This window comes from Propithecus coquereli, unplaced genomic scaffold (assembly GCF_000956105.1).
Source record: "Propithecus coquereli isolate 6110/MARCELLA unplaced genomic scaffold, Pcoq_1.0 Scaffold47, whole genome shotgun sequence".
NCBI classification, from domain to species: domain Eukaryota; kingdom Metazoa; phylum Chordata; class Mammalia; order Primates; family Indriidae; genus Propithecus; species Propithecus coquereli.
In genome coordinates, this window is record NW_012150507.1 from 5,837,653 (window position 1) to 5,863,010 (window position 25,358).

Genomic DNA, 25,358 nt, shown 5'->3' on the forward strand with positions numbered 1-25,358 from the left:
CCGCCCGCCTCGGCCTCCCAGAGTGCTAGGATTACAGGCGTGAGCCACGGCGCCCGGCCCTCTCTCAATCTTAATGTCTTTTCAGTGAGCAAATTGGCTACTAAAGTTTGCCTAGAGTCTTTCAAAGTTTGCATTAAATCTTATCATTAGTTGCTTGTCTTGTTCCAGTCAAATTTTATGTGACTCCTTTATTAAGCTGCCTGTTGAGAGATTGTTTGAGACTCTTAAGCTGGCTGAGCAATTAAATGCATGATGAATTGAAAAATATTCTCAACATTTGAGAATCCCTATATTTTTAGTAATATTAGTGGTACATCCAATTGAGAGGGATATAAAATAAGTTGTAATATGACTTGCCTTTTGGGAGGACTTTAGGCTCAGACAGTCCTAGGTTTTTTCTCCTGCCTTTAATTAATTAATTGTTTTAGGGACAATCTCAGTCTGTCGCCCAGTATGGAGTGCAATGGCAAATCATACAGCTCCTACCTTTTTAGCCTCAGCAAGTCCCTGCACCTCTCTAAGCCTCTGTTTCTTGTTTAAATTAGAGACAATAAAATCCATCTTGCTATAAATGTTGCGTGTTAAAGATTTAGTATTAAGGTACTTACTATAGTGATTGGCATATGCTGAGTCCTCAGTAAATGGTGACCATTTTTGAACTTGAAGAATCTGTTTACATGTGTACATAGGACAGAAAGTGAGCAGGAAGTATTATATGGCTCCGTGCTAGAATATAAATTCTGATAATTCCAGTTCAGGGAAATTTGAGATGATTTTGGTTTAAGCTTTTATGTAGAAAATGTAGCTGGAGGTAAGCCCAAAATGGATGGAGTCAGTCTGTGTGTGTTGGGAGGTGGAGGTTGTGTTTTGATTTTCTGAGCTAAAAAGAATACATGGAAAACAGAAAGGGCTTTAGCATCAAGATTTAACATGTATTTGGAGTCCTTAGTTTTGCTAAAACAAAGGACTTGTGTGGATACTTACAAATGAGAAAGAGGATTTTATAACCTTGATTGCTAAATTGGGTGTTCAGTTCTGAGCCTTAGTATTTTTCAAACTTTTTTTACTCTGATCCTTAGCTAACAGTATAGTTTACGTCATACGAGTCCAGTATACTTTACTTCTCTGTGTGTATGTTTGTGAAATAAAAGTTTTCCTAAAACAACACACTTCTACTATGATGTATTATGTTATTTTCTATTCTGTTTCATTAGGAAAAAATAAAGTAAGATTTGGTGTAAACTACTAAACTTATTTCAGTACCTCTACAGGGACTTTCAGTAGTCATATGTTTATTGGTGAATAGGGTAATATATCACGCTGAAATCATATTTAGGAAGATTCGTTTGGCAGCATGTCAAATTGGAAGGAAAGTTGAAGTCAGAACAGTTAGCATGGTGATTGTAATATGGGTATGATTTGATGAACCTTTCAGAGTGGTGGCAGTGGTAAATAAAAGAACTAATCTAAGATATATTGAGGAAATGATTTGCAGTAATTGATTAAAAGGAAGGGATAAAGCAGAAGAAAGAAACAATGAACACCTAAATTGGAACTTAAATGAGTAACTGATGAACCATTAATATCATCCAAATTCGAATATTATAATGGTGAAAGAGGGTCCTATTAATATTTAAACCAGTACAACAGGTTTAAGTTGGCGCTATCCCGGACTTACTTGGATACAATGTCAAAATGCCACGTTGAGTTTCAAGTGTCTGAGAATTCACATGGGTGTTTGTAGTATAGTGGGCCTATAGAAGCAGAGCTTGGGTTGGAAATAAATATTAGCTATATTGAAGCCCCAGATTTCTTAGTGGTGGTAATAATAGAAGAGAAAAATGGCAGGAAAGTCTGTAAACAGTCTGTTTGCAAAATTATAAAGTAGCTGAAGTTGTCTTTAATTCCTCTCTTGTCTAAGAATCCTGTTTTCATGCTTGCTTTACCACTCCTCTTGGCCCTATTTTTAAGGAAAGTGAATAAAAATCAGGTTTTAGGGACTTACTAATGATCCCCCTAGCATGGGTAGCTCTTGACTTTTTGAGAGCTAAGGAATACCCTCTTTTGAGACTCAGGTGAAAGCTCTCCCCTTTCTCTTCATAAAATCCTGTCTGCATATATTTAAAATTCTGGATTCTATAATATTGGCCTGTGGACCTCAATTTAAGAGCCCCTGAGTACTCTAACAGTATTTGTGTATTTTGCTATGCCGTTAAGAAATATGTGGCATATATAGTGATACTTATAAATATTTCTGTATGCATCTTCCAAGAATTTGTTCATTCTATGTAACTATTACACATAACCATTTTCATACTTATGAATTATTTTCATTAAAAAAATACGTCTGAAAAAACATTGCTGAGAGAAAAGTTTAGATGTTGGGGAAGTATTTTGGATATAAACCATGTTATCAATTTACTTCACATTATTCTACAGTAAAATGCTACAATAGAATTTATTGTATCTTATAATAAAATAGTTTATATTGTCCAATCATTAACCAAGCCCTTTGGTAAACAGCTACAGTTAGGAGGACAAAAAGAAATCATTAAAGTGTATGGGAATTCAGTATATTGAAAAAGTATCTGCACTCCCCCATGTTCATTGCAGCACTATTCACAGTAGCCAAGATATGGAGTCAACCTAAGTGTCTATCAACAGATGAATGGATAAAGAAATTGTGGTACATTTACACTATAGAATATTATATAGCCACAAGAAGAGTGAAATCCTGCCATTTGAAACAACATGATGGAACTGGAGAACATTATGTTAAGTGAAATAAACCAAGCACAGAAAGATAAATCTCTTAGTGGGAGCTAAATATTAAAAACAATTGATCTCATGAAGACAGAGAGTAGATTGATGGTTACCAGAGGCTGAGGAGGGCAGTGGGGAGTGGGGGGGGCGGGGCGCTAAAGGAGGGATAGTTAATGGGTGCAAAAATATAGTTAGATAGAATGAACAATATTCAATAGCACAACAAAGTGACTCTAATCAACAATAAGTTAGGGTATACTTTTAAAATAACTAAAAGAGTGGAATTGGAATGTACCTAAGACAAAGAAATGATAAATGCTGGAGTTAATGGATACCCCAATTACCCTCATTTGATTAATTCACATTGTATGTCTGTATCAAAACATCACATATACCCTCTGAAGATACACAACTTATGTGCCCATAATAAATAAAAATTAAATTTTTTAAAAAAAGAAATCATTAAAGTGTAGATAAAGAATGTTCTGTAAATTTGGGGGCAATACAGTAGCAGTTTTATGTCCTCCCAGGAAGCTGAGAGTTTTAAGATACTCATTTTTATTGGAGTATCATTCTGAACTAAATTTAGTGTACTCTGTCAGTACAGTATAGGTCATGCTACAATAACAAACCTAAATCTCAGTAACTTAAAGGTTATTTCTCTCACCTGCTGTGTGTTCATTGTAGGTTGATAGAGAAGTTGTAGGTTGATAGAGGAGGTTCTGTTCATCATTACTGTTTAGGGGTCCAATTTGATGGAGACACCACCATCTTGAACGTTGTCAGTCGCTGTGCCAGAAGGGAAAAAGATAGCTTTTCACAGCAGCAATTAAATACTTGGCTAGGAAGTGGCACATCACTTTCCTTCACAACTTACTGGTCTCACTCACTTAGGGGTCAGAAAGAGCAATCCTGTGTCATGTGCTTGGAAGACAAGAGGGCTAAACATATTTGGTAAACAGTGTTTTAAATACTTACTGTCCTAGTGATCTTTTTTCCCTTCACTTTCCCAAAGATCAACTGTTTTGTCATTTGTATTGGTCAGCTAAAAGAAAGAACTAACACATTTCTATATTATTTCTTAACATAGACTAAATTATTAAGCATTATAGCAGGTTAAAAATATTTGTGTAAATTTATTTGAAAAACCTATAAAATTGACTTCCCCCCCCCTCTTTTAGGGCTCAGCTGATCCTCTAAATAGTGCTTTCCATTTGACCTATAATATGGTTTTGAACTTACTGCGTGTAGAAGAAATTAATCCTGAGTACATGTTGGAAAAATCCTTCTACCAGTTTCAGCATTATAGAGCAATTCCAGGAGTTGTAGAGAGTAAGTATAAAATCACCGTGATAAAACTTCGTTTAGCTGAAAGACTAAACAGCAAAATGACTGCATTATTGGCTGCTTTGGCCATCGTTTGTTTTTTTTTTATAGTAATCCAAATTTTGGTCCTTACCGAAAGGACTGCACAATTGCACTCCGGTCATTGTAACTGACTAGAACATTTCAAAGTGAAGGTAAGAAAAGTCTGGCAGGACCGTTTTCTATAGTTGGCTCAAACTTAGTATAATTTCTTCTTTTAGATATATATATCATATGATAATTCATGTCCCTGAATAATGATATAACAAAAAGCCCAGCATATTCAAATTTGACCTATAAGAAGCATGTGTATATTAGTCTTATGTTATCCTTTCTTCATTCTCATTATAATAGAGTGTCATAGCATAAGCTTATGAATGATTAAGGAAATATAATGCTTTAACTTGCATTTGAGTTCAGATTTTTTTGCGATATTCAGTTCCTAATATTAAGATAATGCTTACTACAGTCCAAAAAGTAAGTGTTCTATATTCAAGTAGTAGAATTGGGCTTCGATACTTATTTTAGAGAGCGTTGTGGCTGATCATCATAAGAGCTGATTAAAAGCTAAAACAGAGGCAAGGACTTAAATTACTGGTTTGGATAAATCTTATACAAGTAATACATAGTCATTATAAAAAAAAATGCAGCAAAAGATACAGAGGAAAGTTGAAATCCTTTGTAATCTCACACAGAAATAGCTGTACAACCACCATTAACACTTTGAAGTTTTTGTCTTTTTTTTTTCTCATACATATGCTTTTTTTTTTTTAAGGCAAAGTCAGATGTAGAGTTTTTGTAATAATGATACCTACACCAGTAATGATGAAATTTATAATTGGTATTATTTGTTAAGTATTTACGCTATGTCTAGCCTTGCATTAAATGGTTTACATTTACCAGCTCATTGATTCTGGCTTTTTAAAATTTAATTTCAAGTATCCTTTGAATGTATGATTTTTAATGACTGACTAGTATTTCTGTTTTATAAATGTACCATGATTTAATAACAGTAAAGGCAAATTTGAGATTCCTTTCTGTCACAAGTATGTAGGACAATTCCACTCATTTCTTATGTTGCCAAAATTAAATGAAGTATAATAAGGTGCCTTAGAGGAATAAAAAAGATTTGGAAGATCCAAGTGAGTTAAATTCTCTTTTTGTAACCCTTGTCTGGATGAGAGGTCGTATTTCCTCTTTCCTTAATACCTCAGGTCATAGTTAAGAAAAGTTCCTTCTTTACAAACCATAGAGCCAGAAGGAGTTTTGGCATCATTTTGCAGATTTTTTTAAAAAAGGGAGGTATCTAGAGACATTAAGTTTATATCTTACTGCTAACACATTTGATGGATGGCAGAATTGAAATTTGGAATCTTGGACTTCTGCTACCAAACAGTGCAGTTTTTATTAAAGCATGGGTCATCCCTTTTTAATAAAGTGATAAGAATATATATAGTAATTTCTCTAACTGGAAAAAATCAAAGATGACCCAAAAAACTTTGAACTAGCTGGTTTTAAGACTTACCTTTACTACATTTCCACAAGCAAAGTTATTAATTTTTTTAACTGAAACCTTTGAGAATATATGTACATCATTAGTCATAAGGGAAATGTAAATCAAAACCAAATTGAGATAGCCCTCCACACTCACTAGGATGGATATTTTTAAAGAAAGAATAGTATCAAAATGGCACATAGACTGTGGAATATAGTTTGGCAGTTTCTCAACAAATTAAATATGGAATTGCCATATGACCCAGCAGTTCCACTCCTGGGCATATTACTGTGCTGTATTGTACATTGTATGTCTAGAATTTCCAGAAATACTGCCCTCTCCCCTCCAATCCATAGGGATAGAATTAACTAACTATAAGTAACTGCTGCCAATTCAAATTCATTTCGAGTGTTTACACTGAATGAGTTGGAGAACTATAGGAAGAAACAAAAGGTGAATCTTAATGGAGAGAGGGGGAAACTAGAGAATACACCTTATAGTCATCTCTTAGGAATCCTTTCCTCAAAACTTCTGTTATAATCTGACTTTGTTCTCTACAACTGTAGTAGGAAAAACAATATTTCTTGGATATAATTTATGTAAGGTCTATACTTTTTTGATTTTATACATGTGTTTTATTTACAGAGGTAAAGAACTCAGAAGAACAGTATAATAAAATAGTAATTCCCAATGAAGAAAGTGTAGTCATCTATTATAAGATTAGACAGCAGCTTGCCAAACTGGGTAAAGAAATTGAAGAATATATTCACAAACCAAAATATTGCTTACCATTTCTGCAACCAGGTCGTTTGGTAAAGGTATGTCATTGTTTCTTCATAAAAATAGTTGAATATTTCAAAATTTAAAAGTATTTTGGATAAAGATTCCAATTTTTCTTATCTCGGTAAAATGCTTTCTGCTATAATAGTTGACCTATATTAATTATATTATTTTACCTGTTTTACATGGCACTGATTTAGGAGCTCACATGAAGACCTTTTAATCACCCCTGATTTTCATTTTGGGGAATTTAAGTTGAAGTAGATAGTTCTGGAATTAACTTATACTTTCAATTATGAAATACCGTGTTTTAAAAAAGATAGTTTTACATTCTGGATGAATTCATTAGATATGAAAGACTTAAAATATTCTTAGAACACACGCACTATGTCATTTTTAGCATTTGTTTGCCAATTGAGAGATTCCTGTTGCTGCTGTTCTAGGGGGCTGTGAAATTTGGCATTGACTTTTTTCTTTAAGGTTAATATCTTGTTCCTTAAATTTAGCAGTGATGTTTCAAAAAATATTTATCAGTAAATTCAAAAAGTTTTATTAGCTTTTAATGTGAATGTAGAAAGCTAAAATTACCTTTTAGATAAAAACATTATTGTTTATTTGCTTTATTTTCTTTTCAGGTAAAGAATGAAGGAGATGACTTTGGCTGGGGAGTAGTGGTGAATTTCTCAAAAAAGTCAAATGTTAAGGTAAACCGTTGTCCTTAAATTAGAATTGTATATAAATTTCTAGTGAAATGTCTTTTCAGACTCATGAAATTGGTCTAAGTAGAAAAGTATTACCTTGAGAAGCAGTAATAAATTCTGCTGTAAGGAATTAATTTTTGGAATAATCTTAAATTTTGTCCTTAAAGTAGTGTGATTATTTTCCTAATAACAGTAATTGATTTTCAGATGTTAAACCAACTTTGGGTTCCTGAGGTAAATCCCACTGTGTTGTGATGTATTATTTTTTATATGTTGCTGGATTCAGTTTGGTGATACGTTGTTCAGGATTTTTTGTATTCACATTCATAGGAAATACTGGTATGTGGTTTTCTTGTGACATCTTTGGGTTTGGTGTTAGGGTAATGCTGACCTCATAAGATGAGTTAGGAGGTGTTCCCTCTTTTTCTGTTTTTTGGAAGAGTTTTTGAAGAACTGGTGTTAAATCTTTAAATATTTGGTTGAATTTGGCAGTGAGGCCTCTTAGGCTTAGGCTCTTTTTTGTGGGCAGTTTTTTTGATTACTGAGTCAGTCTCTTTACTTGGTATACCCATTTGGATTATCTCTTTCTTGAGTCAGTTTTAGTAATAAGTGTCTTTTTAGCAATTAGCCCTTTTCATCTCAGTTATCTAATTTATTGATACACAGTTATTAATAGTATTGCTTTATAATCCTTTTTATTTCTGTAAGGTCATTAGTAATGTCCCCTCTTTTTTTTTGATTATAATAGTTTAAACCTTTCATCTAGTAGAGGTTTGTCAGTTTTATTGATCTTCTCAATCAGCTTTTGGTTTCACTGATTTTTTTTTTTCTTCTCTTTTTTTTCTTTTTTTACCTCTACTTCATTAATTCCTGCCTCATCTTTTTTTTTTTATTTCCTTCCTTCTTCTAGCTTTAGGTTTAGTTTTTTGTTTTTTGGTTTTTTTTTGAGACAGAGTCTCACTCTTTTGCCCGGGCTAGAGTGAGTGCCGTGGTGTCAGCGTAGCTCACAGCAACCTCACACTCCTGGGCTCAAGCGATCCTCCTGCCTCAGCCTCCCAAGTAGCTGGGACTACAGGCATGCGCCACCATGCCCGGCTAATTTTTTCTATATATTTTTAGTTGTCTAATTAATTTCTTTCTATTTTTAGTAGAGACGGGGTCTCACTTTTGCTCAGGCTGGTCTCGAACTCCTGAGCTCAAACAATCCGCCCGCCTCGGCCTCCCAGAGTGCTAGGATTACAGGCGTGAGCCACCGCGCCCGGCCCTGTTTTGTATTTCTAATTTCATTTTATTTTTATCAGAAACAAAATTATTTCAGTCATTTTGAATTGATCTATGTTTGTTTAATGGCCTGACATACGGTTTTATCCTACAGAATGTTCCATGTACAGTTGAGAAGAATGTACATTCTGCTGTTTTGGGGTGGGATGTTCTGAAGGTGTCTTAGGTCTGGTTGGTTTAGAGTGTTGTTCAAGTCATCTGTTTCTTTTCTTGCAGATCCTTCTGTCTGGTTGTTCTATCCATTATTGAAAGTAGAGTAGTGAAGTCTCTTAACTAAATTGTTGTATTGTTTGTTTTTCCCTTTATTTCTGTCAGTTTTTGCTTTTTGTGTTTTTGTGCTCTGTTAAAGAGTATTTTATCTGATGTTAATATAACCACTTGAGCTTTTTATTGATTGTTCTTTTCATGATATATCTTTTCCTACCTTTTTTATTTTTTTTGTATCAGTAAATTTAAAATGTCTTCCCTGTACACAGCATATACAGTAGTTGGATCTTGGTTTTTATTTTTTAATTTAATTTAATTTATTTATTTTTTGAGATAGGGTCTCACTCTGTTACCCATACTAAAGTGCACTGGTGTGATCATAGCTCACTGTAGCCTCCAGTTCCTGGAGGGATCCTTATATCTCAGCCTTCGCAATAGGTGGGATTACAAGCCTACACCACCACACCTGGCTTAGATCTTGTTTTTCTTTTTTTTTTTCATCCAATCTGAAAATCTCTGCCTTTTTTAGGTTGCTTAATCCATTCACATTTAACTTTGTTATTGATGTAGTTGGATTTGTGTCTACTATTTTAATTTTTGTTTTCTATGTCTCACATCTTTTGTTGTTTTTCTATTCTTCCTTTATTGCTTGCTTTTGCATTTAGCAAATGTGACATTTTAATATCTTTTTTTTCTTTTTTTTTATTTCAGCATATTATGGGGGTACAGATGTTTATGTTACGTATGCTGCCCCTGGGCCCCCGCCCCACATTTTAATTTCTTTAATGATTTTTTTCACTATATGTATTTTTTGTTATTTTCTTAGTGTTTGCTAAGGCTTTCCATATACATATTAAATTATTAGAATAAGCTTTGGATTTATGGTGACTTAATTCCAGTAAGATATAGAGATGTTATTATTGTATATCTCTATTCCATTTTCCCTCTTTTTATGGTATTATTATTATACATATTACACTATAAATATTATAAACCCAAGACATTGTTATAATTATTACTTTATATAATTTTATGATTTTTAAAGAAGCTTAGCGAGGAAAGGAGAGCAAGTATATATTTACAGCTTTTGTTACGTTAACCTTATTTATCATTTCTGGTTATCATCGTTTGTACCTGTGTATTTGATTTATCATCCAGAGTTATTGCTTTAGCCCAGTACAGCCTTGCTCCCAGCTGCCTCCTTTGTGCTGTTATATTGCCAAATACATTAAATTTTGATATTTTACAGGTTCAACAATACAATATACATATTTTATATAATTGCTTTTTAAATCATTTAAGAGAAAAATACTCATTTATTTCTATCTTTTGTAATTATATGTTATAATTACCTTTACCAATGTTCTTTTTTATGTGTGTGTATTGAAGTAAACGTCTAATGTCACTTGCTTTTAGCCCAAAGAACTTCCTTTCATAGTTAATTCTTCTAAGGCTTGTCTGCTAGCAACAAATTCCCTTTGATGCCCAACCCATGCTTTCTGCCCTCCATTGTTTCTGCTGTTAATCTTTTTGGAGTTCCCCTGTAAGAGATGAGTCTTTTTTTTCTCTTGCTGCTATCAAGATTTTTTTCCTTGTGGTGTGGATTTCTGCATTTTTACGAAGATAAAAGTGTCTGTGAACTTCTTTGCATTTATCCGAGTTGGAGTTCATTGAGTTTTCTGGATGTGTAGATTAATTTGTTTTTAGAAAATTTGGGGACATTTTCAGCCATTATTTCTGCAAATATTTTTCCATTCCTTTTTCTCCACTCCTTCTGGAATTCTCATTATGGATATGTTATGGTTATTAATGTCCCATATTTGTCTGAGCCGTGGTTCATTTTTTTCTTCATTCTTTCTCAGTTCTTTGGATTGCCTAATCTCTATCAGTCTATCTTCAAATTTGCTAATACTTTTATCTGCCAGTTCAGATCTACTATTGGGCCCCTCTAGTGGTTTTTTTCATTTTAGTTAATGTACTTTTGAACTCAAAATTTCCTTTTGATTCTTCTTTATAATTTTTCTCTTTATCGATATTTTGTTTGATGTTGTTATTGTACCTTCTTTTACTTCTTTAATTATGATTTTCTTTAGTTCTTTGAACATATTTATAATGGCTACTTTTAAGTCTATTTAATCCAACATCTGGTCATTCTTATTAAAGGCAGTTTCTGTTGCCGGCTTTTTTTCTGGTATGTGGGTCATGATTGTACTTTCCTGTTTCTTTGCATGCCTCTTTTTAAAATTGGAAATTGGACTTTTTAAGTAATATATTGTTGTAACTCTGGAATCCCCCCTGCTTTTGCCAGACTACAGTTGTTATTTGCCTGTGTACTTATTTAGTGACTAGCTAGATTATTTGAGTGAAATCTGTTCTGCCTCATTCTCCTTCCCACCCCCCAGTGTTCAGACTTTTCTATTGCTCCTGGGGTGGGAGTAGGAGGAGGCACAACCTTGGCTATGCCCACAGTCCCCCTGGGATGACAGTGGTTTTGGCAGGGGTCTTTTTGACTGTATATTTCCCTGGGTATACCCAGCTGTTATGCTCTACTAGCAGGAGGGCTCCTCTTATCTTTGTAAAAACCAGGTTCTCTCCTGGTTTGTACAGGAGACAACAATTTGGCCTTTATCTCCAGTGAACACAAATCTACCAATTGTATTTCACCATAACCTCCACTGCTTTTGAGAGTTCCTCAGGTTTGAACTCTCAAACTGCAACAGGTTTAGTTGCAGATGAAATCAATTCTTTTGAGAGGATATTAAGAGCTCTCCATTTTAAGGCCTACTTCTCACCCCAGGCAAAAATCTCAGAGTTCTAAAGCTGGGGGTAGGGATGGTAGCACACTGTTCTCTGACTGACACCCCTTCTTTAGGAACTGAGGGCTATGTGGAAGATGGAAGTGGTAAGGGTGGTAACCTCAGGTCTGTTCAGCTTGCCTTTTCCAGCATGGAACCAGTGGCTTTTAAGCCAGGGAAAGACCTGTTGGAGCCCTTATTCTGAGCAGCGCCACATCCAAGGTAGAGCCTCTGCCAACCTGTAGGGGCTGGGTGGTAAAAGGGAGCCCCTACCTCTCAGCCTCACTTGCTGAGAATTTAGCCTCAGCCACAGGTAGGTGGGAGCAGGATGAGAATGCTGACATTCGCCCCCATCTGGAAAGCTAGCCCTCCAACTGAGAGCTGCTGGAAACAGCCCTCTGTATTTTTGGCTTTACCAGTCTGGAGTTTCTGTTTCAGTGAGCTAGGAGAAGTGAAGGAGGGAGCAGTATTGGCTGATACACCACAGACTCTTGCTGTTCTCACAGAATTTTAGTAAATTTTTTGAGTAGGTGTTTCTTCATGTGATATATTCCCTTAGGACCATTTCCAGAAACTTTAAATGGTTGGTTTTTCATAATTTTCTTCGGTTTTGCTGGGTGCTAAGTTTACAGAACTCCTTATACCGCCATGCTCCAATAGTTTATCTAAGATTTTACATTTTTAGCAGAGAAAAATTATAGCTGTCATAACTACATTTATGTACCTACACACAGAAGATATTTTTAAAAAATTATTTGCCTTTTTGGATCCTTAATCCATGTATAAAAGTAGTACCAGTTGATGAGAATTCTTTCAGGCAAAGATGGAATGAGGCCTAGAGAAGAACACATTCTTTTTTTTTCTGTTTAAATTGATAGTGAAACTAATTTTTCCATTGAGCTACTTGTATTTGTTCATTAAAAATGTGAAGTACATTTTTATTAATTTTGGAATCTGGATCAGAATACTAATCCAAAGATTTTTATGGCCAATAGAGTTTGCCAGAAGTAGATGGAGAATACACACTGAGGAAGAAAATAGTTTGAGGCACTCTAAAGAAATTTTAAAAAACATAATTGTATTTGCTTTATATTGTTTGTTTCCTTTCATTCCACAAGTTTAGGATTATGAAAATTTTGTTTTAATTTGGTAATTTCAATTTATAGCAAGAAATTAGCCACATTTTAAAACAAGTCAAAAGATGTTAGGAAAAAGAAAGTTCAATTATATAATTAAGAAGTGAAAATTAGTGCTCAGTGCAGTGGCTCACGCCTGTAATCCTAGCACTTTGGGAGGCCGAGGCAGGAGGATTGCTTGAGGTCAGGAGTTTGAGAACAGCCTGAGCAACAGCAAGACCCCGTCTCTACTAAAAATAGAAAAAATTAGCGAGGTGCAGTGTTGCACACCTGTAGTCCCAGCTACTTGGGAGGCTGAGGCAGGAGGATCGCTTGAGCCCAGGAGTTTGAGGTCGCAGTGAGCTGTGATGACACTAGTGCACTATAACTGGGGCGACAAGGCAAGGCGCTGCCTCAAAAAAAGAATGAGGACATATTAACAAATTCTAAAGAATTTAAGGTAAGACAAATCACTGGAAAGCTAAATAGCTATTTTTTTCTTATGTGAAAGGTGATGTTACTGATCCATCTTTACCCAGTTCAGAACTAGACTAAATTAGATAAAAAATTTTATCGTCCTAGGAAATATTTTTAACAGCAGTTTTCTATTGAATGCTACAATTAAGAATGCTTTCCAATGTATTTCCGTAGTAACACTTGAGACTATTTCCATAATGTTGTTATATGTGGTTTTGGTAGCTCTATAAAGACAAATGATTATGACAACTTTAAGTTCTAATAGTCATTTCTATGCTTGTATCTTGCAGATGGATATTAAATTTATAAATAAAATCGATAATAATTGGAACCAAACCCAACAACAAAGTTCTAGATTATCTAGATACATTCAAGATTGCATGAACTTTAGATCAGCGGTCCCCAACCTTGAGCAGCAGTCCCCAACCTTTTTGCCATCACGGACCAGCTTCCTAGAAGACGGTCCTTCCATGGATTGGCTGAGGGGGGCAAGGGGGATGGTCCCAGAATGACCAAAGTGCACCACATTTATTGTGCAGTCAAACCTCTCTGCTAGTGACAATCTGCATTTGCAGCCAGTGCCAGCTCCACCATCAGGCACCAGACTCTCACAAGGAGTGTGCAACCTAGATCCCTCACATGCACAGTCCACAGTAGGGTTCATGCTCCTATGAGAATCCAGTGCCACTGCTGATTGGGTTGGGGACTGCAGCTTTAGATTATTTCTGTCCAGGTACTCATATGTTCCCTAACACTTTGGAGTTAATTCATTCATCAAATTGTAGAATGTATCTTATTCAGAGTTTTAACCCCCCCCTCTGAAAAGCTGTGACAACCACTGAATCTTCTTGTAATCATTGGCTCCTTAGGAAGAGTTGACAGTGGGTCATAACTATTTGTTTAGCTCATTGTTTATAAAACTCATTTCATAATAAGTTATATATATATATAATATTTGCAGATAGAGATCATCTAGTCAAAAATACTATCTGTCTTTGTGTTTAAACTAAACTGAGGAATGTTTTGAAACTTCTTTTAAAATAACCATGTTTCGAACAATGTACGCTGAGAGAAAGCCAGTTTTCCTTTTGGATTGGAAAAATGGATCTTAGGCTCTCTTTGAGGAAATTTGAACTTAATGATTTAAAATAACTATGATTGAGTTCTTAGTTTGTATTTGTAAGTATGTTTTATTCTTGTTAAATAATTGGTAGTTTATTGCAGAATAGATTTTAGATAGGGGTTTGGTTATCATTTACTGACAAAGTTTCATCTTTTAATAGGCACTGTCCTGGGTGGAGGCCAAGCAATCTGGTCTTTGCAATGTTTCCCCTTCGATCAAAGAAAGTTTCCTTTTATCTATTTTATGTAAAAATATGGAGGAATTCTTTACTAAAACTGTTTGAAAGACACTACTCAGATTATCATAGTGCAGATAATGTGGTTAGTCCTTAGATCTTGAGAATCATAGTTTTGCTAGAGAATATGAAAGACTGAAAGACTTAAAAAAATGATATGGAATCATCTTATAGAAATGCCTGTATAATAAGCAATAAAATAATCTATCTGTTTTTTATATTGTTTAATTAGGGTGATTTGAAGATACAAATTAATTTTCTGACACTGATTTTTTTTTTTCTTTTTCTAATTCTGGAATAATATTAAATAAAATTATAAACTAATTATTAGAAACTTTGAAGTGGCATTCTGTGTCGTGGTTGACAGTGATCATACTACTAGAATGGAATGTCTGAGGCAAGAGTCTTAATCAATCGAAGTTTACTAAACCTGAGCTTGGGGGCACATCCCAGAAAAAATGCGAGTCACAGAGGCACAGTGGCTGTTTTTTCCAAAGAGATTTTCGGGAGGTTTAGTATTCATGCATTTCCTTAAAAGGGGAAAGTCATGTAGGAAGAGAGGCGGTAAAGTGGTTACATTTTTATGAGACTTTAGTTAGTGCCCAGTATAGGTACTTTTTTTTATAATATAAGGTGAACAGTTGGAAGGAAAAAAGGAATAAAGGAAGAATTGGTTTTGCAAATGCCTCTGGGTAGGTGGAGGAATGATTGATCTCATATTGTTCTGCACCAGGGAAGATAAATTTATAATCTACATTATGGGTGTTGAATCACATTATCAGTGTGGAAAGTAACAGACTTTAGATTTAGGAGCTAGACTTAGATTGTAGATCTAGTTACAATTGGTATGTTCTTGTTTATGGGAGGATACATGTTGTGCAAGGTTTAGATGTCAGCAAAGAATTTACTTTGGGATTATTTGTGGGAACAGTCATATGGAGATGCCCGAGGCCTTTTGTCTTTGCTTAGAGGGTCTGGCTGATGTATAATGCTTTGACACAAAGTTGTGAAGTAACAGCTATTCATTTGGAAGAGGGTGTTGCGTCACTCAACCTCCTGGCCTAACTTTCCCTTTGGCATAAGGAGTTTGGGAGTCCTGAGATTTTTTTTTCCTTTACATACTAAATTAAAATTTATAAATATCAAGTTATTTCTGTGTTTTCTCATCCAGTGGAACATGGTGAAGAATGCAAGGAGACAGCCTTCATTTCATAAAATCAACATTTGCTGCTCAGTATGTGCTAGTCATAATGCTAAGTGCTGATAAAATAGTCCCTGTACACATGGAACTTAAAATTCGTGGTCCAGTTTTTATGAGTTAATGAACTTTTATCCTGTTTTTTTTTTTTTTAAGCCTAATTCTGGTGAGCTGGATCCATTATATGTAGTAGAAGTACTTCTGCGCTGTAGCAAAGAGAGCTTGAAAAATTCAGCTACTGAGGCTGCAAAACCAGCTAAACCTGATGAGAAAGGGGAGATGCAGGTTTGTACTTTACTTTTCATCTTCAGATTTCAGATCTTTTGTGAATTATTTTTAATCACTAGAGTTTCTGAATGTGAATATAATGAACATACTATCATGATTTCTAAATTAGAAGTTTTCAAAACTTTTTGAGATATATTATTAAAACCATCTAAAATATCAGTAGGATGATTAATGAGATTTCAGTTTTATTTGTATTTTATCAAATTATGACAAGGAAAATAATGACAAAGTGAAAGATAAAGAGAATAATTTAAATTTCACATGCCCCTGTATTTTACCAGGGCTATAAACATTTTTCATTATCACCGTGACTGACTGATTTTACAGTTTGAATCCATCCATGGTGTTTATTTTCCATTCCCATGGAAATACAGGCGGTCCCTGACATAGGATTTTTTTGACTTTATGATGGTACAAAAGCAATACGCATTCAGTAGAACATTAATAAATTACATGATATATTTGACCCTTATAATGTAGACTTTGTGTTCATTTGTAGGCTAGTGTAAGTATTCTGAGCATGTTTAAGGTAGGCTAGGCTAAGTTATGTTTGGTAGGTTAGGTGTTCCTGTATTAAATGCATTTTTTACTTATGATATCTTCAACTTACAATGGGTTTATCAGGACATAACCCCATCATAAGTCAAGGAGCATCTGTAATTATTCAAGCATTGTTTTGATAATGAAAAATTCTACCCAAGTTTCTTCAGTTAAAATCATTTAATTTACATATATTTAACTAAATGTAAAACATTTGACTTGCCACATGAGATGCCCCTATTTCTTGAATGTTACTCTATTTTTATATTAGTATAAATAAAAACAATTGTTGGTAATATCTTATTGCAGAGATTCCAAAGTATCTGAAGTCTAATAGTGGAATTCTGTTATTTTTAAACATTGCTTTAAGTATGTGGCACACTGGATAGGTGTTAGAGGAAATTTCATTGTAATGATACTTGTTATAAGAAGATTGGTTTGTAGAAAGTAAAGTCTGCCACTGCAACATTATAGACTGTTTCTTCGGATCAATAAATCATTATGAGTTTCAGACTTGGCAGTATTTAAAAAGACAGTTCATTGTTAATCATTTTTTAAAAGTTTATTTATAATTCTGAATACTATCTAGCCTTTGTTCTCTGTTTTTCAATCTTCTAATGTGTTTGCTTCCATAATTCTACCAGCAGGTGAAACTTATATGATATTTTCCCTAACATTTATTTTACTGATTGCCTAATCAAAAATGAAGCTGAAACTCCTACAGTTTGGCACATAGTCATTGTATCCAGAGGGACCTTAGGAGTTATTCCAACTTGGAATAGCAAATGTGTGGCACACATCCCACCATTCTCCCTTTCTATTGGCAGACATTGTTAATAAATCATAGCACTCTCTCACATTAAAAGCTTACTCTTCCAAGAAAATTATATAGGCAGCTATGACTAATTCATTGAAATTAGCATTTTAGGTGAAACCTATTTGCTATCTGTCTCTGTTCTGGGCTAGGCCAAAATTTTATTAAGCCTAGCTGCTGTGTGTGTTTTACTTAATGATACCAAGAAACTTTGCCATCCTTAATAATCATGATTTGGTTCAGTTCAATAAACAACCTCTCCAGGGAAGCTTTCACTGAATCCTGGGCAAACTGAGGGTCTTTCCTCTATTCCTGTAGCATTTTTTATTCCATTTATTTCAGTCTACACTGCTAAAGAAATTGGAGGAGGGGAGATTAACATGAATTTTATGTGTTTGTGATTTCAAGGTGATTCCAGCTTAATGGGGGAGCATTTTGTGCTTCAAAACTACCCAAGGAGGGTAATTAATAAAGAAGCCTTTATAAAGGAAGTACTGAGATTTATACAAACTTGTAGGAACACAAGAAATTTTTTAGACAAGAATTACACTACCAGCAAAGGAAGCAACATGTGCATAGCATAAAACATTCTCTTCAGAGAGAACTTCACTTTGTTCTCTTCTTTGTGGCTGAATGACAAAGGCATAAGAATAATACAGATATGACTGTATCTTAACAAACAGAATATTGTATTGTTAACTTGTGTAGATTACTGTCTTGAATAGGAATCCTAAACACAGGGAAATAGTTCCATAGGCAATATATAAGGAAACCTCAGCTTTCAACCACAGTGATTATGCAGCAGACTTCCATTGCATGAGGTATGAGCGGAAGTAGTTTCCATAATCATCCTTTACCTTCAGTGACTTTGTATGTGATGCCAAATTTAGCTTTTTATCAACATTTGTACAAGACTACTTTCTAAACTGACTTTTCCTTTTACCTATGAAATATAATAAGTATTCTTGAACTTTCTTTTCCTTGTGTGTGTGTGTGTGTGTGTGTGTGTGTGTGTATGTGTATGTGGAGAGGGAGAGAGAAAGCACGTGCTCTAGAGCGCTCTCTATACACCAGCTCTGGATTACATTGATTAACAGAGGTTAACAGTTTAGACTGTTCTAATGATTGCTTGTGCTTTTGTCACTGTTGCTTTGCCAGCTTCAAATGTGTCTGACAACCACCCCTTATCACAGCCACTTCATAACACTTAAATGAGACTAGCGTCAGGGAATGAAGACCACAATTGCAGGGTCTAGATAAGTGAGTTCTCTTTTGTTTTTCTAGGCAAGGAACTCTCTACAATCAGCATTAGATAAAAATATCTTTTAAAAGGACATGGACTAGAAGACTACAGATCACAACTATATACTTATGATATGTAACAACTGCTTGAGGATCAAGATACCAATAGTTGTGATAGAATGAGACTTTGCAGTTTGGGCACTTTTGAAGTTTGCATTAAGGATGTACTTTAATATAAATCAAAGTCAGATTTTTGGGGGGTAAACTTGGAACATATTTAAAATAGCTGATTTAAACTCTTTGTCTATTAAGTCAAAGTTCTTGGGTTCCTTGGGAACAGTTTCTATTAACTGCTATTTTAACTGTGTATGGAGATCATACTTTGTTATTTCATTACATGCCTTACAATTTGTTGAAAACTGGATATTTAAATAATGTAAGAACTCTGTAAATCAGAGTTTTCCTGCTTCCCCAGAGTTTATTCTTGTTGCTATTTGTTGTAGTTGGTTTTTTATTTAGTTACTTTTTAATTAATTCTAGTAAGGTGTTGTTTTTTTTTTTTTTTTTTTTTGTTATTGTATATGACCACTGAGGTCTCTACTTGGTTAGTTTAATGGTGGGCAACTAATTGTACTGAGACTTCCTTAAATGCTTGCAGTCATTAAGTTCCGCTTCTTTGTTTAGGGTATTTGTATGCATATTCCAGGGCCTTCAACACTCACCCAGGCAGTTAACAATATTGCCTTCACTTCCGTATGCTCACTCTGACGGCCAGAAAGGTGAGAGTTTAGGGCCTTTTCACATCTTTTTTGAGCATGCACATAGCCTTGTGTATGGCCTTCTAGATTCCCAGAAATGAGTGAGAGCTTTTCAGATTCCCCATGGACATCGTCCTCCCCAGCTTTTCCTTTTAGCTGTCTGGTTAACCTGTTGTTTGCCCCAACTGCCCTCTACCACCTTGGGCAGCCATGGTGTTAAGTAATTGCCTCTTACTATTTTCAATACATGCCCCCAGGGAAAAGGTTGTTTGTACTGGGTAAACTCAGGTCAAATAAAAACAGCCTTGTGAATGGAGTCTTCCAGGGAACCACCAGACAGGTGAATAATGCCAGTTTTCTGGGAGTGGGCCTTTGAAATGGTTCCAACCCTTTTCTGTTCCCTCCAGTGGCCGCCAGACTGATTTTCATTGTGATTGCAGGCTGTTGGTTTTCAAGCTACTGTTGGTTTTCAGGCTGTTGGGCTAGGGAGTAGGAGGAGGGAGGAGGATAAATTGAAACAGCCACAGAGCTTGCTATTCTTACAGAAAGTCAGCCATTTTTCTTGAAGAAATGCTTCTTGGATTGCAGCAAACCTTTGGTTAACTTTCAGAATTCTGAAGAAGTTGTTTTGGACAATTTTTGCCAGTGTTGTTATTGCTTTTATGGAAAAGAGCATTTTTGGAGGTCCTTGCTCTACCATTTTCACTGACATTCTCCCGGATAAACTTAGAGAAAACATCTGGTACGTTCAATGGATTATTAGTCAGCTTTTAAATTAGATCAAGACACAAATTCAATTGTTTAAATCAGAAATATAATCAATAACATTGCTTTAAATAACTGCCTTGACTTGATTAAAATTCAGGTGGTTCAAAAAACAGCCTGCTTGTTTGAATGAAAAATTTAAAAACCATATTGTATTGTAGCAAATAGCCTTGATTTGAAAAAATTGCCTGAAATTTATTTATAATGTATTGACTTAAAACTTACTGACTTCTTATATCATCTACCATATCATCTGCTTATTTAAGGGGCAGTTGTCATAGCAAACTTGCAAAGATCCAAAAGGTCTAAGGATAAAAATACTTTCTGCTATTGGTATTCTAGCAAGTTTCCAATAGTTAACAAGTTAGCAAGTTTCCCACTTGGTTATTTGGATTTATATAGACTAATGTTGCATAATGATGAATCTGAATTCCGAGTTATTTTATAAAGGTAATTGGGTTCAGAAAATTGAATAAACTGCCATATGCATATATGCATTTTTAAAGCTCTGTGAATTTAGAGATTTATAATTTTGTGACGAATGAAGGAGCTCAGGAAATTTCACCCCGAAATATGACTCCTTCATATAAAGAGTATTTTGAATTAAAGACCCTTAGAGATCAATAGGCCTTGGAAAGGGGCTTTCCCCCTTTCTTCATTGAAAAACCAGACCCATCAAAAAGAACAAGATTCCCTTTCCTGCTATCTCAATATATTAGAGGAAAGAAGAATGCAACCAGACCTGGCCCAAATTGTTTTAAATATACACATTTCTCTCAGGTTAACTTAATTTGTGAAGGGAATCATTTTATAAGTCAATCTGTTTTCCCCCATCCATTCATTCTCCCAAATACCTATTCATCCTCCCTAGTAATCATTTATTGCCCCTAAACAGAATTACCTATGTTCTTCATCTCTCCCTCGCCTCTAAAATGAAAGTATATAAATTTCTGGCCCCCATTGGGATATTGGGTAATCACTCTGTGATCGCTTCATGCACACAGTAAATAAATCTCTTTTTCTTATTAATCTGCCTTTTGTGAGTTGATCTTTTAGTGAACCTTCCTGGGCAGTGGGGAAATTTCCCCTCATCCCCACACAACTATTTATTTGGTTTTTTCCCTTTTTTTTTTTTTTTAACCTGCCTTCTATTATTTGGGTTTTAAACATTTAACTTCTCCTTTAAAAAAATTCATGTTTCTAATTAGGGACATCTTAGGATCTCCCTTTCCTGTACTTAAGGAGACATTTATAGGAGGGCCTTTGTAGTTTTCTTTTCTACCATTAATGTGTTAGTTGACCATTTCTTGGATGGAGTTTATTATAGGAACCAGCCTTACAAATAAGACAATTTCTGTCTTCAGACTAAATCAAGTTTTCACAGAATAGTTTTATTCTGTTTTGGAGACAATTCTTAGATACATACCTGTGCATATTGAATTCAATTACAAATACATAATATTCTTACTTTCCAAAGCTAAGTGAATTATTTTTAGTTTTTATGCCATTTGGCAGACTATTAACAGTTCGAAAAACCTAGTAGAGAAATTTGTTGAGAAAGTACAATGAACAGTTCATGGTATTATTCAGTTGTTTTCAAATAGAACGTTGGCTAATAATGTTGCTATACAGGAAAAATACTAATTTTTTAATGGCTGGAAAATAGTGAAAATGTAAATTACTTGTCAAATTTTAAAAATCAGGACTTTGAAATAATTTGGATTTCTGGCTTTAAAAAAAAGAAAGATCTTGAAACACTAGTACTGCATTCCTGCCTGGCACAATTGTAGTTGTCTTCTTTAAATCACACAAGCACTCTATAGTTTTTCAGTCTCTGTCACTTCTTACCACTAAAAAATATTGTCTACCTTTTCTCTTTGGTATTTTAGTATATGACCTCTGCTGTTTTAACACTGTTATGTACAGATTCGTTAACATGTGTTGGACATTCGTTACACTAAATAACTTTTAAGAGGTGTTTGAGGTACTAATTTAAGTATTTTACATACATTGTCTTATTTCTCAAAATAGTTTCATGAAATAGATACAATTTTATCCCCATTTTTATGAATGAGGAAAACCGAAGTCTAGAAAGGTTAATTTGTTCAAGGTCACACAACTAGCTGAAGGCTGACTTCAAACCCAGGCAGTCTTAACGCTGGAACCCATGTCCAACCACTGTGCCATTTTTTTGTTCAGTAAAGTACTGTGAATATATTTATCAGCAAGCCAATGATAATTGTGTTTTCATTGGTGATAAGTGTAAAAGTAGCCATAAGAGACCAACATACTGACTGATTTGGACCTGTGAAAATATTAACCTTGTCCTAGTTTATAGAGGCCCTCTGGATTCAAGAGCAGCTTAAAGGGAGCAAAATTTGATAGTGAACGCAGGGTATTGATAGGAGAAAGCATGGAAGTAAGTTTGTAGATAGGTGTTCTTGAAGATTGTATCTAATGGAATGTCCTGTTTTCTCTGCTTAAAATAATTTTTTTCATCTACTTTTCATTCTGACCCATCCAGAAGTTACATGAACCTTACTTGGCCATCTAAATCTGTTCAACAGGAGTCTTTTGTTCTTTTGTAGTACAGTAGTACTTTTATGTATTCAAAAAGTACCAGAACTGAGAGCACAAAAATGAATAAAGAATGGATTCTGTATTGAAGAGATCTCTTATTTTTATGTATCATTTATTTTCCTGTTATTTAGATGTTTGAATTAGTTTTTACTTTTTAAATATAGTCTCTACTAAGATACAAGCTTTAGTGTAGGGAGCTACCTCCACAGTGATTATTATCTACTTCTTACACCTGTCGCATATTGTAAATGCACCTTCCTTTTAAAGATCCAAGTTTAAGAAATAGCAGAATATGAATATGTGCAATTTAAATTGTAATATTATATAACTTTTCATTCATAGGTTGTCCCAGTTCTGGTGCATCTCCTGTCTGCTATCAGCAGTGTTAGACTTTATATTCCTAAAGACCTTCGGCCAGTGGACAATAGACAGAGTGTTTTAAAATCAATTCAGGTATGTGTTAATTTTATAAATTAAATATAAAGTTTACATATTGTAAATAAGATTTATAAAGAGGTAACAAATGTTTTAAGTATGTTGCTTTCTTTCAGAAAAAATATAAATACTACCAATAATGGCAATTATTTCTCATAAAAATAGTGGCAGCAGATCTGCATGTATATTTGTCCTCTCTTTGAATCCACCAACAAAGTAAGTTACTAAAGGAGTACTCACAAAGGAAAACTGCACCATTAATCTTCACTATTATATGCTAAATATGTTCTGCTTTATTCATTATAAGTGAAAATAACTATGGATTTTATTAAAAGATTTATGTATAAAACAATATGCTGCCAAGACTTTTAACCATTTTTGAATATAGTTAATAAATGGATGAAATCATTTTTTTCAATAGGAAAAATTACTACTTTCTAGAAAATTTAATTGTCCAGTAGAAAAAAGAAGTGACTTATTTAGTCAATAAACCTTTGAATAGCATTTACTGTGCAGTGAAGGCTGTATACTAGAATCTGAGAAAACAAAGATAAACAGTATGCTTTCAGTATAGAGTAGGAATTTTTAAGCTTAGGCAGGCTTGCTGAAATGAATGATTCTCTTGACAGTTTTACAAAATTTTTATGTAGATGTGGATATCATTTCAAAGAATCACTATAGAAATTTTAAAAATTAATGGTCTGGTGGTAAATAAATATTTTAAGTTCATTGAAGTATATATAAAGTCCCACTGAAATTTTTTTCTAATATTTTCAAAATAGAGGCATAGTTTTGAGGAGAAATACACGTTAGTCATTAAATTAGCATAAATAATGCCATTATTATGAAAAAAACTGATTACTTCGTGCTTCTCAATTTGGTCAGTTTTCATTTTGCTAAATTTGAACTTAAATTGAAATGAAATTTTCTTGAGGTCTGTTGGCAAATTTCAGGCTTGTCTTTATTTGCCTTAAACATCACTGTGCTATGTCTGGTGATGAGATATTTCAGCGTTGACATTAACTTTAGCAATAACCTAACTCTCAATTTTGCCTCATTATTTAAATAAGGTTAGACTGTTGTTTTCCTTGGTCCTTCATAGGCCTTTACGTTGGTCACCACATATTGGGAAACCAGAGGAAGAAGAATCAGGAAAATAAGCCTGCTAACAGAACCCTTCACTTAATGACTGAAGAGTTCCCTTTTGCTGCTTAATTATACCTTTTTAAACTTTAGAACTACAATTTTAGTGTTTTCTCTATTCTTGAACTTTTTACCTGTGACTTAGTTTCTTTATATGTAAAAATTGGCCAGGTTGTACTATATGTGCTTAACAAAGATATTAGTCTCTTAAAACCTTGCATTATTTACATATTTAGGATGGTAATGTTCAAAATGACTTTGATCCCTTTACATTTATGTTTTCGATTAATGTACTCCCACTCCCATACCCTAATTCCTAACCAGCCAAATCCTATCTTACCTTTAAGGCCTATCCAGGATCCCGAAAGTTTCCTAGTGGGATACCAGCTTATAATGAGCTATCCCTTCTCTGTACTCTTACACTTATTATACTTAACCATTAATTATGTACCTGAAAAAGTTAGCAAAAGGAATCAGGACCTTTTAAAAAGTTTAAACCTTCCAACTCAGTAGTGCTCTCCCTAGGAATCAACCCCAAGGAAATAATCTGAAAATTGAAAACAGTTTACACGTAACAGATGATCAATACAGGATTACTTATGATGGCAAGAAGTTATAGCAACCTACATATACGATAATGGGTTTATTAGTAAGTTATGCCACCTCCAGGACTGTTGAACTATGTAATACTAGACTTATTAGTAAATTATAATACATCCCTGTATCAGTTAATTATAGTACAGCATTAAAAAGGAATTTTCAAAAACAAATGCACTAGGAAAATGCCCTACAATTTAAATCAGAAAAAGAAAAAATTATATGTGGACCATCCTTTTTTTTTATGTCCATGTGCATAGGAAAAAAGGAAATACTGATTTAGTTTACTCTTACTAATTTTGTCTCTATAAGATGAAAAATAAATTTTACGTGTTTTGTTTTAGGAAGTTCAGAAACGTTTTCCTGATGGTGTTCCCTTATTAGATCCTATTGATGATATGGGCATTCAAGATCAAGGACTGAAAAAAGTCATTCAGAAAGTAGAGGCTTTTGAGCATCGAATGTATTCTCATCCACTTCACAATGACCCAAATTTGGAAACTGTGTATACACTTTGTGAAAAAAAGGCACAGGTATGGCAGGAACTTTTTTTTTTTTTTTAGTAGAATTCTGTGTATAAATGAATCAGTATTTTTCATTTTCTTGTACTATTATTGATTTTATCAGCTAAAACAGGAAAAGGTCTGTCTTTTAAAACTAT

At 34.2% G+C, this 25,358-nt stretch overlaps 1 protein-coding gene across 1 annotated transcript in view; it reads left to right on the forward strand.

The window, feature by feature from the left end:
• SKIV2L2 (superkiller viralicidic activity 2-like 2 (S. cerevisiae)) overlaps positions 1–25,358 on the forward strand; it is a 97,921-nt gene that overhangs the window by 40,705 nt on the left and 31,858 nt on the right. Inside the window, exons 16-21 of the mRNA XM_012655266.1 lie at positions 3,945–4,095; positions 6,269–6,441; positions 7,039–7,107; positions 15,692–15,820; positions 22,865–22,975; positions 25,042–25,230. Coding sequence (XP_012510720.1) covers positions 3,945–4,095; positions 6,269–6,441; positions 7,039–7,107; positions 15,692–15,820; positions 22,865–22,975; positions 25,042–25,230 — 822 coding nt within the window. The remainder of the gene's footprint in view (positions 1–3,944; positions 4,096–6,268; positions 6,442–7,038; positions 7,108–15,691; positions 15,821–22,864; positions 22,976–25,041; positions 25,231–25,358) is intronic.